Consider the following 14,493-nt stretch of genomic DNA (forward strand, 5'->3'; position numbering starts at 1 on the left):
ACTCCTTAAATAAATAAATAAAGACATGAATAAATAAAGCTCAGAGGTGAAGTCAATGGTTGGAGATCAGCACCATGGACAGCTCCAACCACATGGACACTTCCTCAGGATGGTACTGGAGTAGAAGTACTCAGTTACTCTCCACTGCCTGCCTGCTCCAGTAGTAATATAACATGCAGTGTGTATTCAGTGTAATGACCACTCACTCCTCCTCCTCCCTCTCTCTCTCTCTCTCTCTCTCTCAGCTGAGGGGTGGAGGCTGATGCCTTCTTCTTCTTCTGTGTTGAGGATGGAGGAAAGAGGGAACTAGTGGCTCTTCTTCACTCGAGGTTTTTTCGCACAGAGAGAGAGAAAGAGAGAGATTTGATAATCCCAACCTCTCAGCATCTTCATCATCTTCTTCTTCTTCTTCTTCTTCTTCAATGGAACAGAACTGCTTCTAGAGATGAATCTGCTGCACAAGGTAAAGACTGCACCTTTCCTTTTTCCTGGTAGCGACACTGATCTGATCACAGCTCGTTAAATGTAATATCATCTGTTAGGCTATATGGAGGAGGAAGAGGAGGAGGAGGAGGAGGAGGGGGGTGTTACATAACAGCAGAATCACAGATTAATTAACTATGATTAATAATATTATTAATAATTATTATAATAATAATAATAATAGAAGGCTGGTGCATATTGTTGACATGATGGAGGGATAATAAAAGGTTGTATAGATGGAGGGATAAAAGAGGAGGAAGGTGTTGAAGAGAGCGAGAGAGAGAGAGAGAGAGATGTTCCAGGCTGTAAAGAGCCTGCAGGCCCAGCCGGCCTCCCTCTCATCCCCATCGGACTCAGGAGCACCACTACTGTATACTGGTGGTGCATTAGAAGAATAAAAGGATGGAGCAGCAGCAGAAAAAAGCAGATTGTTATTATTATCTGGATCAGCCTCGTCTCCATGACAACGGGTAAATCTCTAGCCTGGTTAGTTTGCTCTCTGCTTCCTCTTCTGCACCTGATCCAGCAGCATCCCCCATCATTTAGCCTAGCCTGGCTCTATATAATAATAAACCTGTTATTATACTGGATATGTGCAGGTATAAAAAAAACCAAACACACTGTGTTAGTTCTCCTAGCCAGCTAATTAAGGTTTATTATCTTATATTATATCAGGTAATTAAGATTGAAACAGTTTTATCACCTTTGTTTGTTTTTCTCATCTGACCATAATGTAAATTATAGGCAGTATTCAGGTCCTTTACTTAAGTAAAAGTACTAATACCACACTGTAAAAAATACTGCATTGAAAAAAAATTCTTAAGTAAAAGTATGTAATATGTATAATCAGGACATTGTACTAAAGGCGCTAAATGCAGGAAAAAAAAAATAATAATATAACAATTATTAAAACAAGTAAAAAAAAAAAAAAAAGCAGCAAACTGTCATATTTTGAGAGGCTGAAACCTGTAAATAATTCTAATTTTTGCACAAAAAATTACTTTAAAATCTTATATATTTAATTAATTATAATTATAATAAAACAAAACTATTATCTATTTATCATCTATCCAGCTAATTCAGGTTTATTATCTAAAAATAAAAGTATAATATATCAGATATATAAGATTGAAACAGCTTCATCACCATTTTTTATGTTTCTCATCTGACTATAATGTAAATTATAGGCAGTATTCATGTCCTTTACTTAAGTAAAAGTACTAATACCACACTGTAAAAATACTCTGATACAAGTAAAAGTCCTGCATTGAAAATGTTACTTAAGTAAAAGTATGTAATGTGTATAATCAGGAAAATGTACTAAAGGCGCTAAATGCAGGAAAAAAAAACCTGAGCAAAAAAATAATATAACAATTATTAAAACAAGTAAAAAGAAAAGAAAAGCAGCAAACTGTCACATTTGTGTGAGTCTTAAACCTGTAAATAATTCTAATTTAGTAAAAGTCCTGCATTGAAAATGTTACTTAAGTAAAAGTATGTAAGTATAATCAGGAAAATGTACTTAATAAGTAACAGCACTCAATGCAGAAAACAAAAAAAAAATCAAAATGATTACAAATAAATTAAAATAATTAAAAAGAAAAAGCAGCAAAATCAAAATAGTTGCCAATTAATTTTCTGTCATTCGGCTAATTGATTAATTGATTTATCATTTCAGCTGTACTTGTATAAACTGTTGGGGAGTTTAACTTATAACAAAACGTCATATTTTATTTTTATTTTTTTTTATATGCAAAACTCTTAATCTGTAAAGTAACTACAGCTGTCAGATAAATGTGGAGTAAAAAGTACAATATTTCCCTCAGAGATGTGGTGGAGTAGAAGTAGAAAAGAAGATACTCTACTAAAGTACAAGTACCTCTAATTTGTACATACTTGAGTAAATATGCTTTGTCACATTCCAGCACTGCTTATAGACCTACGGTATATTTCATCGTCAAACCTCTTTTAACAAATTTAATTAATCAATTAAACTTTAATTAATAAGTCTCGTCGACATTGAGATCTCATTTCACACAAATATGATCAGACATCCATAATCAGCACATAATTAAATACATAATAAAAAAAACAATAATTAAATGAGTCATTAATTAAAAACATCAGATAAGAAGCTTTGAAAACACCAAAGGGAATAAAATGATCCGTCTCGAGGACAGTTTGCAGTTCCCAATATACCATTTAAATAACCAGTTAATGCCTACATGCATACAGTACACAGTATATACAGTATATATGGAATATCTAAGTATACTGTAAATAGTAATTGATTGTGTATTCTAGTTATACACGATTTAAATATGAGGTACTTTGGAAGATTTAACAGTAGAGCTTTCTGACATAATTCAACTATCATTTATCACCATCACTGGCTCATTATAAATAGTAATAGCTCATTTTATATATCATGTAAATTACTCATAAATTAATGTGAAAGTGATGTTTGTTTAATCACCAATAAAACCATATAACCTCAAATTAATCCAGTTAATCTGTAGGCTTTAATCTCAAATAAATAAAGTTAATCTCTAATAAAATCAATAATCTTAAACAATATTATTATTTTTATTATTAATATTATTTTAGAGCCCAATTATTCTCCAATTTAGATTTATTATTATTATTATTATTATTATTATTATTTATTATCATTATTTCTATTATTAATATTATTTTAGAGCCCAATTATTCTACAATTTAGATTTATTATAATATTATTATTATTATTATCATTATTATTATTTATTAATATTTATTGTTATTAATATTATTTTAGAGCCCAATTATTCTACAATTTAGATAAATATGTTTAAATAAATGCAGTTTTCCTCCAATAAGATCTGTCACAGTGTAACAATAAAATCTTATTGTTGTTTCACTACAATCGTTTCATCTTTTAATAAAAACATTATTCCCTCTGAAACCTTGTTCTTATATTAAAAACACAGTTTGTAGCTTCCTCCTCAAAATAAACCAGGTGGAAAGTAACTAAGTACATTTACTCAAGTGCTGTACTTAAGAGTAGTTTTGGGGTACTTTCTACTTCTACTTCTACTACATCACAGATTTCACAGACCGAAGGAAAACAAGCAGTAAGAGCTGATCTGAGGTCTGCTGTCCAGCTGCCGTCTATGAGAGCCGGCTGTTAATCAATTTGAACTCCGACCAAACGGTCAAACTAGTGATGCACCGATATCGATACTGTGCTCATGTACTCGTACTCGCAAAACGGCTCCGATACAACGGCACCGATACCACTTTACGGTGGTCCGCCGGACCCCGTGGGGCCGCGATCCCACCACAGCCGGCCCTCACTTTCATTGCGCCACGGGGTTTTGCTAGCACCCTCTGACTCGCGCGTGTGTTAGACTCCTTGGTCCGTGTTTCAAGACGTCGCCTCTCTCTCTCTCTCTCTCTGAAATGACCTGTGATTGGTCAAAGTCTCCCGTCACGGGCTAGATGTTCTAAAGCCTGAAAACAGAGCCATGAGGAGGAGCAGAAGTCTAGTTATCTCTCAGAACACTTGAATTACAATATGCTGAAAGGTTATTATGGGATTTTTGCCCAATGATGACAAAAATATTCTGCCTACTGCAGCTTTAACCACAGCTCTTAATTCAGGCATCTAACTAAAAACCCGTTGACCTCAAGACGGGGGAACAGGAAGTGCTGAACTCATTTCCGTGTTGTAGGATTCATTCCTGCAGCTCTCTGGTGATAAATCCACGGCGCTGTCCGTGGTGCTGAAGTAGCAGATGGATTTGTAATTGTGACTTCTTCTCTGACTCCTGTCGTTCTGTCAGTTTTGTCTTGGATCTATAATATTCTCTAAACTACTGTATATAGCTATAGGGGGTCTAAAAGAGCTGTTTATGGCAGCTATTCTCAACCACTGGGAGGTACTTCCAAATTGTTAGATTAACCTCTTCAAAATCTGAGGCCACTATTCTTCTAGTCTTTCAGAGGTTGTAGCGGCTCAGTTATAAAGCTAGAGTTAAGATACTGGTATCATATGAGACAAAAAAATAACGCTGTCAATTAATCACATGATTGTCGCAAATTAATCACACATTATTCATCTGTTCTAAATGAACCTTAAAGGGAGATTTGTCAAGTATTTAATCCTCTTATCAACATGGGAGTGGACAAATATGCTGCTTTATGCAAACGTATGTATATATTTATTATTGGAAATCAATTAACAACACAAAACAATTACACATATTGTCCAGAAACCCTCACAGGTACTGCATTTAGCATAAAGACTTAGCATGTCCAAAAAAAAGGAAAAAAAAAAAAAATGTAAAAGAAAAACAAAATGTCTAAAAAAATTTCCGAAAAAAGTCAAAATAAATGTCAGAAAAATATCAGAAAAAAACTCAGAAAAATTGTCCGACAAATGTATGAAAACGTAAAAAAAAAATGTCTGAAAAATGTCCGAAAAAAGTGCGATTAATATCCAACAAATGTCAGACAAATCTCCGACAACTGTCCGAAAAATGTAAAAGAATAAAAAAAAAGTCTGAAAAAATGGCCGAAAAATGTAAAAAAACATGGCCGAAAAATTTCAGGATTTTTTTTTTTAAACGTCCGACAAATGTTTGAAAAAGTAAAAAAAAATCTGAAAAATGTCCGAAATATATCCGAAAAAAGTCCGACAAATATCCAACAAATGCCCGAGAAAAAGTCAAAAACAATTTCGAAAAATGTCTGACAAATGTCCAAAAAAGTAAAACAAATGTCTGAAAAATTTCCCAAAAAATGTCCAAAAAATGTCCGAAAAATATCAAGAAATTATGCTCCAATCATAACATGGCAAACTGCAGCCCAACAGGCAACAACAGCTGTCAGTGTGTCAGTGTGCTGACTTGACTATGACTTGCCCCAAACTGCATGTGATTATCATAAAGTGGGCATGTCTGTAAAGGGGAGACTCGTGGGTACCCATAGAACCCATTTACATTCACTGATCTGGAGATCAGAGGTCAAGGGACCTCTTTGAAAATGGACATGACAGTTTTTCCTCGCCAAAACTTAGTTTGGAGCGTGGAGATCAGTGAATGAAAATGGGTTCTATGGGTACCCACGAGTCTCCCCTTTACAGACATAGCTAACGTTCTCGGATGCAGTGTTTTTTTATTAAATGAAAGAGTGCTATTGGAGGCATCAACGCTGCTCCAGTAAGAGCTCCAAAGCGTGTGGTGAGGAAACATATGACCCTGAATACTTTGGATTCATAATGGCAGGCAGAGGGTGAGCTGAATATTTATGTGGGTCATTACAGCTGACAGTGGCGTGACACATATTTATAGCCCAGTTTGTCATTTATTTGGGAAGGTGGACATTTTTTATCAATCAGAAGTGGGCCTCGAGTTACAAAAGGTTGAGGACTCCTCGTTTATGGGGCGGTTTGACAGCCCTCCCTGTTGAAAATGAACAAATCGGCTACTGATGCATTCAAATTTATAAACCTGTATGTGCACTAGATATGTGTATTTATTATTTATATACATTTTATTCAATATGTATATTTTTTTTACATGTTCTTAAATTTTTTTTTTTTCATCTTATATTTATATTATTATTATTATTATTATTATTATTATTATTATTATTATTATTATTATTTAAAGTATATTTAATACAATTTTAGGTTCATTACCAATAATATATCATTACCACATTTTTCTATTATTAATTTTTAATTTCTTATGTTATTTTATTTGAATTTTTCTGGTTTCAATATTTTTTTTAAAAAACAAAAAAGAATTGTTGATACACGTTGGAATTGATTTGTAAAATAAGCTTTTTGCTAATAAAAAGAAATATTGAAAAAAATATTATAAACTATTATATTATATAAAAAAATATTATTATAAATTATTATATTATTAAAAAAATAAACAAATCATCATACAGTTTATACTATATCATATTTTAGAAGGAAAAAAGGAAGTTTGCCTCAACACTTTGCCTCACATTAAAAGCCTGACCACGAAACCTCTCCTTCCCTGATAGGCTTTTAATGTGAAATAAACCCACACTTTTCCTGGGTCAGCTCACCCATATCACAAACAAATACTTTCTCACTTACCCTTAGTAAATGTGTTCCCCCTTTATTTAATTTGTTATGTAATTTGGGTGAACCGACCCTTTTAATCACAGTGGATGGTCTTTCAGCCTGCATGATTTTGGATAATTAGGTCATATTGAACAGCAGCAAAACACCGTTTTACATCAACAACAGTGGCCAGTTAATCTGTAGGCTTTAATCTCAAATAAATAAAGTTAATCTCTAATAAAATCAGTCATTTTAAACATTATTATTATTATTATCATTTTTATTATTATTATTATTATTATTATTATTATTATTATTATTATTTTATAACCCAGTTAGAGTAAATGTATATAATAAAGTCATGTTCACCAGTAAATCACCATGTTATCTCAAATTAATCCAGTTAATCTGTAGGCTTTAATCTCAAATCAATAAAGTTAATCTCTAATAAAATCAGTAATCTTAAACAATATTATTATTATTATTATTATTATTACTAATAATAATAATAATAATAATAATATGTTATAACCCAATTAGAGTAAATGTGTATATATATATATATATATAATATACTCACAAATTAATATGAAAGTCATGTTTATTTAATCACCAGTAAAACCATGTAATCTCAAATTAATCCGTTAATCTGTAAATTTGAATCTTAAATAAATAAAATGAATCTCTAATAAAATCCGTAATTGTAAACATTATTATTATTATTATTATTATTATTATTATTATTATTATTATTATTATTATTATTTTATTATCATTATTATTAATATTATTATTATTATTTTAGAGCCCAATTATTCTACAATTTAGATAAATATGTTTTAATAAATGCACTTTTTCTCCAATAAGATCCATCACAGTGTAATAATAAAATCTTATTGTTGTTTCACTACAATCGTTTCATCTTTTAATAAAGCATCATTCCCACTGAAACCGTGTTCTCATATTAAAAACACAGTTTGTAGCTTCCTCCTCCAAATAAACCAGGTGGAAAGTACATTCACTCAAGTGCTGTACTTTAGAGTAATTTTTGGGGTACTTTAAACTTCTACTTCTTGTTCTATAGACAAAATATTTAGAAAATATGATGCATTATAGATAAATTGTTATAAAAAGTTGTTAAAATTTGCTTCATTTTGAGCTGCGTCAACATAAAACAGTATTATACATACAGAATACTATAATGCGGCTGCTTAATGAGTATTTTTACTATGATAGTGTTCATTGAAGGATGGATCCTGGTAACGCTGCATGATTTTATATAATTAGGCCATATTGAAGAGCAGCAAAACACCGTTTTACATCAACAACAGTGGCTTATTTGCCGTATTTTCGATAATCAGTCGTTAAATGAGGCTAGTTTTCACTCATCTGACGATTCTAAAGAAATACCGTGATTAGATTTGAACATTATTACTAAGAGACGTTCATACTGCCTGTGCTCAGCTGTGTGTTCCTAAAAATAGCATGTGTCCCCATGTGGCTTCGGCTCGATTTTGGGTTCACATCTGGATCTAGCTACCTGGTTAACAGCCTCCTCTACACAGCAGAGATGAATCAGAATCATCCATCTCGATAGACTTACCTTTGAGTTCAACCAACACAATACACCTGTGTATCTGTGCACCGCATCCTGCTGCAGGACAAACATATTTATCAGCACAGATACACATCAGTAGAACAGACCTTCTTCTATATATAATACCCTCCAGTGATTCAATTTAGTTCCATTAGTAACTACGTCTGCTTTAACAATCCAATTAAGCGTTCGCTAAACCTCTCCCCCCATCTCAGTATCTTAAAACTTGTTTTTAAATTAATTAAATGATGACATAGCAATAAACTAACCACGCATTTCTATTGATTGAAGGTCAGCAGACCAGTGTCGCTTGAGCTGTAAATGAGCATAATGTGTTCTTCTTACTCATATTTTATGCTGTAATCTTTGCACAAAGCTTGTTATTTAAAGGACAGCACTGCCGTAAATCCAATATTAGTCCACCTGTCAATACTTTCTGACTCTCCCTGTTGGACATGTGTGTCTGTATCAGTGAGCAACTTCCAGTTCTGAGAAGTGAAGCCAACGCTGAACTGCCCTAAACTTGAGTTATTTCTAATAACCAGCAAGGGGCGACTCCTCTGGTTGCAAACATAGAAGTGGACGTAGTCACCGTGACGTCACCCAGTGGTTTGAGACATTTTTATGTGACCAGAAATAAAATTTTAAAAAAAAAACACTCTGAAAGGGTTAAAGTTCTAAGACTAAAACACGGACAACTCCCAGACCGGACAACGCCGTGGTAGCGACCTGTCAGTAACAAGGTAGCCCTGCCCTAAAGCATCCCCTGCTTTATGGTCTGTTTGATTCTAAATGGGACCATAATGACCTCCGCCAAGGCCGAAGGCCGAGGAAGGAGGTCATGTTTTCACCGGCGTTGGTTTGATGGTTTGTTGGTTTGTTGGTTTGTTTGTTGGTTTGTTGGTTTGTTGGTTTGTCTGTAGGTTTGTTGGTTTGTTGGTTGGTTTGTTGGTTTGTTGGTTTGTTTGTTGGTTTGTTGGTTTGTTGATTGGTTGGTTGGTTTGTTGGCTGGTTTGTTGGTTTGTTGGTTGGTTTGTTGGTTTGTTGGTTTGTTGGCTGGTTTGTTGGTTTGTTGGTTGGTTTGTTGGTTTGTTGGTTGGTTGGTTTGTTTGTTTGTTGCTTGTTGGTTTGTTTGTTGGTTGGTTTGTCGGTTTGTCTGCTGGTTTGTTGGTTGGTTGGTTGGTTGGTTGGTTGGTTGGTTGGTTGTTTGGTTTGTTTGTTGGTTTGTAATTTTTAGCTTGTAACTTTCCATTTTTCTTATTATAAACTTAAAGCTGAACGTTTTATGTAATTTTTGCATCCATTTTTAGCCTTTAACTTTACAAGATTAGATCTAGATTTAGATCGGGGTTGTGTTCGCATCCTGCAACAGGACAAACTAGACTAGTATAAGGGAGAGACAGGAGCCCAAATAAGCAACTACACTTTAAAAACAAGCCCGAAAAAATGCAACCTGTGACTACAGATATTCGTAAGCGACTTTTCAGGCAAAACAAGCCCAAAGTTTGGCAACTCTGATGACTGCCCTACCCAATCTCACTCCTCGTGTCTAAACCTAACCAATCCAACCAACAAATGAGTACTAGCCAATCAGAAACAGAGTATGGCGCGTCATGCCCTTGCCATCCTTGGAAAAACAAATTTGCGATAACTAGGCTGTATAGAAATAGCCAATCTTCTCGCTGACGGTCTCGTTTGCTCATGTAGGTCATATAGAGGCATCAGGATTAAATTGAGACTGTTTCATAACCAGTTAAAAACTCCTCGTAGTAACTTTAATATAAAGATATCAACCAGCTTTAATCAAATTCATCCCTACATCCTGTGAGAGGTGACTACAACATTATAGTTTCTTTAATATAATAATTATGTTTCCATTCACAGATATTCATCTATTAGAGCTAAAATATATATATTTAAAAAAACAAAACAAAACAGATGTTACATGAATGACAGCTTGATGCACAAAGCAGATCTGGGTAGGTACATTGTTCCTCCTCAGGCCCTCTGAAACAAGATGAAACAGACAAATGTTATCCAACGCCGTGTGCAGCCTCATCCAGTACATTCCTGCTACATTGTGAGCACTCGGGTAGACTGAGACCCAAGCGCGTTGCCATGGAAACCAGCGCTGCTCCAGCTCATAATATTCTCCCGTGAATGGAGAGCAGAACGGCTTCAACAAGGCCATTTGTTCCAGTGGTACAAAAAAAAAACACACAACACACTGATGGTGGTGTTTTATAGGCAATCAGAGGCGTCACATTAACTCCTCTACTGTATCTCAGAGGGATTTATTTTATTATTTATTCTTTCCTCTGGTGGTCCGACGTCTCCTTCCTGGAGGAACATGTTCTGACATGAACACACACATAAAAAAACAGCAAGTAAAGAGTCCACGCAGTGTTTTAAATCACGAGTTCGTCATGCAAACCTTTGGGGGAAAACTCAAAATGCTTTTTATTCATCCGTTATCCAGCAGCTGGTTTATGGAAGATTTAAAACGCCTAAATTAAAACCAAAACAAACAAAGACATTTCGTTTCTGACTTGGCATGGACACAATCTTTGAACATTTTGAATTGATAATATACACTTTTTTCTATTAACTTATTTGTTTATTTAATTATTATTATTATTATTATTACTTTCTTTTCTTTGTATTAATATTATACATTTTTAAAATTTTTTCTATTCTATTCTTCCTTTTTATTATTTTTATTATTATTATTATTTTTTTCTTTTCTTTTCTTTTCTTAATTTGATTTCAATTTTGAATGCTGAAGTTGTTTTCTCTAGTGTACTTATTGTGTTCGTCTCTAATCTCAACTACTTAAAAAATTGGTTTATAAACTACTATAATCACGAACTGTAAATTGCATATATGAAAACAACCTCGAAAAAAGGGAAACTTACTTTACTGGCAATGGAATACATTAAAATATGTATTATTACTAATGACCACCATGTTTTCTTCTGTCACAGGTTTGAATCCACCTAGAAACCACATGGAGCAGGATGTGGAGAGCCCGGCCATCATCAAACCAGGGAAGTTGAAGAAGCACGTCCGCGAGGACCTGCAGAAACATCTGACAAAACGGGACCGGGCAGAACGGGACCGGGCAGCACGGGACCGGGCGAAGAGGACCCAGCGGTATGTCGAGAAAGACGGGAAGTGCAACGTCCACCACGGGAACGTTCAAGAGATGTACCGCTACTTCACGGACATCTTCACCACGCTGGTAGACCTCAAATGGAGGTTCAACCTGTTCATATTTGTGTTGGTGTACACCGTGACGTGGCTCTTCTTCGGCTTCATGTGGTGGGGTATCGCGTACCTCCGGGGCGATCTGGAGCATTTATCGGACAACCAGTGGACTCCATGTGTCAATAACCTCAACTCGTTCGTGTCGGCCTTTCTGTTCTCCATCGAGACGGAGACCACCATCGGTTATGGGTACAGAGTCATCACGGACAAATGCCCCGAGGGGATCCTTCTGCTTTTAATTCAGTCGGTGCTGGGATCTATCGTCAACGCCTTCATGGTGGGATGCATGTTCGTTAAGATCTCGCAGCCCAAGAAGCGAGCCGAGACTCTAGTGTTTTCCACCAACGCGGTCATCTCCATGAGAGACGGACGGCTGTGCCTGATGTTCAGAGTCGGAGACCTCCGGAACTCGCACATCGTGGAGGCGTCGATCAGGGCCAAGCTCATCCAGTCGAAGCAGACCAAGGAAGGGGAGTTCATCCCTTTGAACCAGACGGACATAAATGTGGGCTACAACACGGGAGACGACCGGCTCTTCCTGGTGTCGCCGCTCATCATCTGCCACGAGATAAACCAGAGCAGCCCCTTCTGGGAGGTCTCGGAAGCCCACCTGACCAAGGACGAGCTGGAGATTGTGGTGATTCTGGAGGGGATGGTGGAGGCCACGGGTGAGTCGTACAGATGTTTCAGATGTTGTGTTTGTGTTATTACAATAATGGGTACAGTAATTGTTATTCAGTGGATTTAACAAGGTTACCTTTCATCCCACATGAACTGTTGTACACAAGTCTCAACAACTGTTGGATGGATTGGCACGAAATTTGGTACACACCATAGACTGTATATAAGAAGTAGACCTAGTCACCGTGACGTCGCCCATTGGTTTGTGGACTGCTGTTTTGAAGCCTTGAGTTCGGAATTTGGGCCATCGCCATCTTCGTTTTTGGTCATTGCCATCTTGGTTTTTGGCCAGGAGGAGAGTTAGTAACGTTAGCTGTTAGCAGCCGTTGGGCAGCACAGTCCTGACTGGTTAAATAACGGAGCTACTAACGTTAACGGAGGTGCCATTGAGTTATTATTATGAGACATTTTTTAAGTGAAATATATTGAACATTGAATGACTTCTTTCATTAAGTGCAGAGATTTCAAAAGTGGCAGATAAAATTTCTGAATGGCAGGAAGTGAAAAAAAGTTAATTTCAGACCCTGCTTACAGATAATGCATTAATAAATATCTAAAGTTAGTATATAGCGCTAAAACATCAATGTGTGCCCTGCCAACCCAACAAGGTTTTGGACTGTACCTCCCTCAAAGAATTATGGGAATATAAAGAGCGTTCAGACCGGTGTATTTGGGGGAAATCTGACAAATAAAACAAAAACTATGGATCAACACCGTTAGAGAAAAGTGGGGAAATATGTTGTTTTTGTTTTGTAATAATTCCTTTTGTCCATTGTGTCTGGTTGTGTCTGCAGGCATGACGTGCCAGGCGAGGAGCTCGTACGTCAGCAGCGAGATCAAGTGGGGCTACCGCTTCACCCCGGTCCTGACGCTGGAGGACGGCTTCTACGAGGTGGACTACAACAGCTTCCACGACATCTACGAGACCAACACGCCCCCCTGCAGTGCCAAAGACCTCGCCGACATGACCAACCGCGCCCGCCTGCCGCTCACCTGGTCGCTGGCCAGCAAGCTGAGCCAGCAGGGGCTGCCGGAGTCCGAGCGGGAGGGTCAAGAGACCAAGACCGGCCTGGACAACAACCAGGGGAAAGGCCAGCAGACGGAGAGGAACGGGGACGTCACCAACTTAGAGAGCGAGTCCAAAGTGTGATAGAAGACGACGAGTCGGAGGTCCATATGAGATTATCTCCCGTTCGGGACGACCACAGGAACTAGAACTAAAACGAGGACCAATGAGCACAGTAGACCAAGTAACCCCTGCACCAAGAACCGCTTCTTCTTCTCAGTGATTTCACATTCACATGTGTGGCCCACCGCTGAACTGAAAACCCTCTGCGGGACGTGCATGTTTCAAATATAATGTGATGTCCTCCTGATGAGATATTCCTATTATTTTTTCTATTCAGATATTCCTAGGGGCATTTGCATAAGTATTTTTGTACATACTATAAAAATGTTTTGAATTCTTTGTTTTTGTTGCGGTGTGAATATTTGACAGATGTTTGATACTAATTCTTTTTAGGTTAGTTCTGTATATTCTCTGCCTTACTGGATGTATAAAAGCTTTCATTATTTGGTTTTTCAGAACTATATATTAGCATGTATAAACATGATCTGCAGTTCATTTATCTTGTATTGTGTATATAAAATGTAATGTTATATAAGGAACACATACAGCTCAATGGATGCAAACACTAGTTTAAACCAATGACCAATACTTCTCCACATGATAAATGTTTGTTTAAGGTAGTATTACTCCTTTAGAAGCCATGACCTGCTGTTTACAGCCGGGTGACTTCAGACAAATGGCCCTTTAAAAACTGCATCTCGTCACTTTTGCACATTTGGAGGCCTCTGATGGAGGAAGTTAGTCGCCGTTTCAGTCTCCAGAAACCTTTCACATGTCACCTAACAGTATCAGAAATAAACAATAAATTGCATATTATGCACTTGATGAGACTTTTTATGTGATTATTTCATCTTAATATGTTTGGGTTTTTTCAGTGGTGGAAGAAGCACCGAGATTGTTTACTACCTTGCTCCTCTATCCGCTGTGCAGAGGATTGTGGGTAAGAATAGCCAGAAAAGCATGCTGGCTTGCATACCGCAGAATGCGACCGGATGCAGTAGGACATCCTGGTGTTTTTTGGCACACCGCCTCGCAAGGCGCCGTTCTAACCGCGTGACATTTCATCTTGATCTTACTGTGCAAACAGCTGCTGACATCAAGTATTATATCAATAACAACATTCTCCTGTATTCAGCACTAGTTTGCTGTATTTCCTGTTGTCATAAAGGTAGACAGGAGAGTGTTTGTGTGTTTATATAATACATATCTCAATCATATTATATATGTAACTCCTTATTTGTACAGTATAGTACT

General features: G+C 36.5%; 1 protein-coding gene and 1 long non-coding RNA gene across 2 annotated transcripts in view; both read left to right on the forward strand.

Annotated features, from left to right (window-relative positions):
- LOC141753273 (uncharacterized) overlaps positions 1-14,493 on the forward strand; it is a 54,873-nt gene that overhangs the window by 24,785 nt on the left and 15,595 nt on the right. The gene's annotated exons all lie outside the window — the stretch shown is intronic.
- LOC141753262 (G protein-activated inward rectifier potassium channel 2-like) lies at positions 246-14,061 on the forward strand. Its single transcript, XM_074611745.1, has 3 exons — positions 246-463; positions 11,147-12,097; positions 12,905-14,061. Exons 2-3 carry the CDS (start codon positions 11,170-11,172, stop codon positions 13,258-13,260), a joined length of 1,284 nt encoding a protein of 427 aa, XP_074467846.1. The 5' UTR covers positions 246-463; positions 11,147-11,169; the 3' UTR covers positions 13,261-14,061.

Source organism: Sebastes fasciatus, chromosome 16 (genome assembly GCF_043250625.1).
Source record: "Sebastes fasciatus isolate fSebFas1 chromosome 16, fSebFas1.pri, whole genome shotgun sequence".
Taxonomy (NCBI): domain Eukaryota; kingdom Metazoa; phylum Chordata; class Actinopteri; order Perciformes; family Sebastidae; genus Sebastes; species Sebastes fasciatus.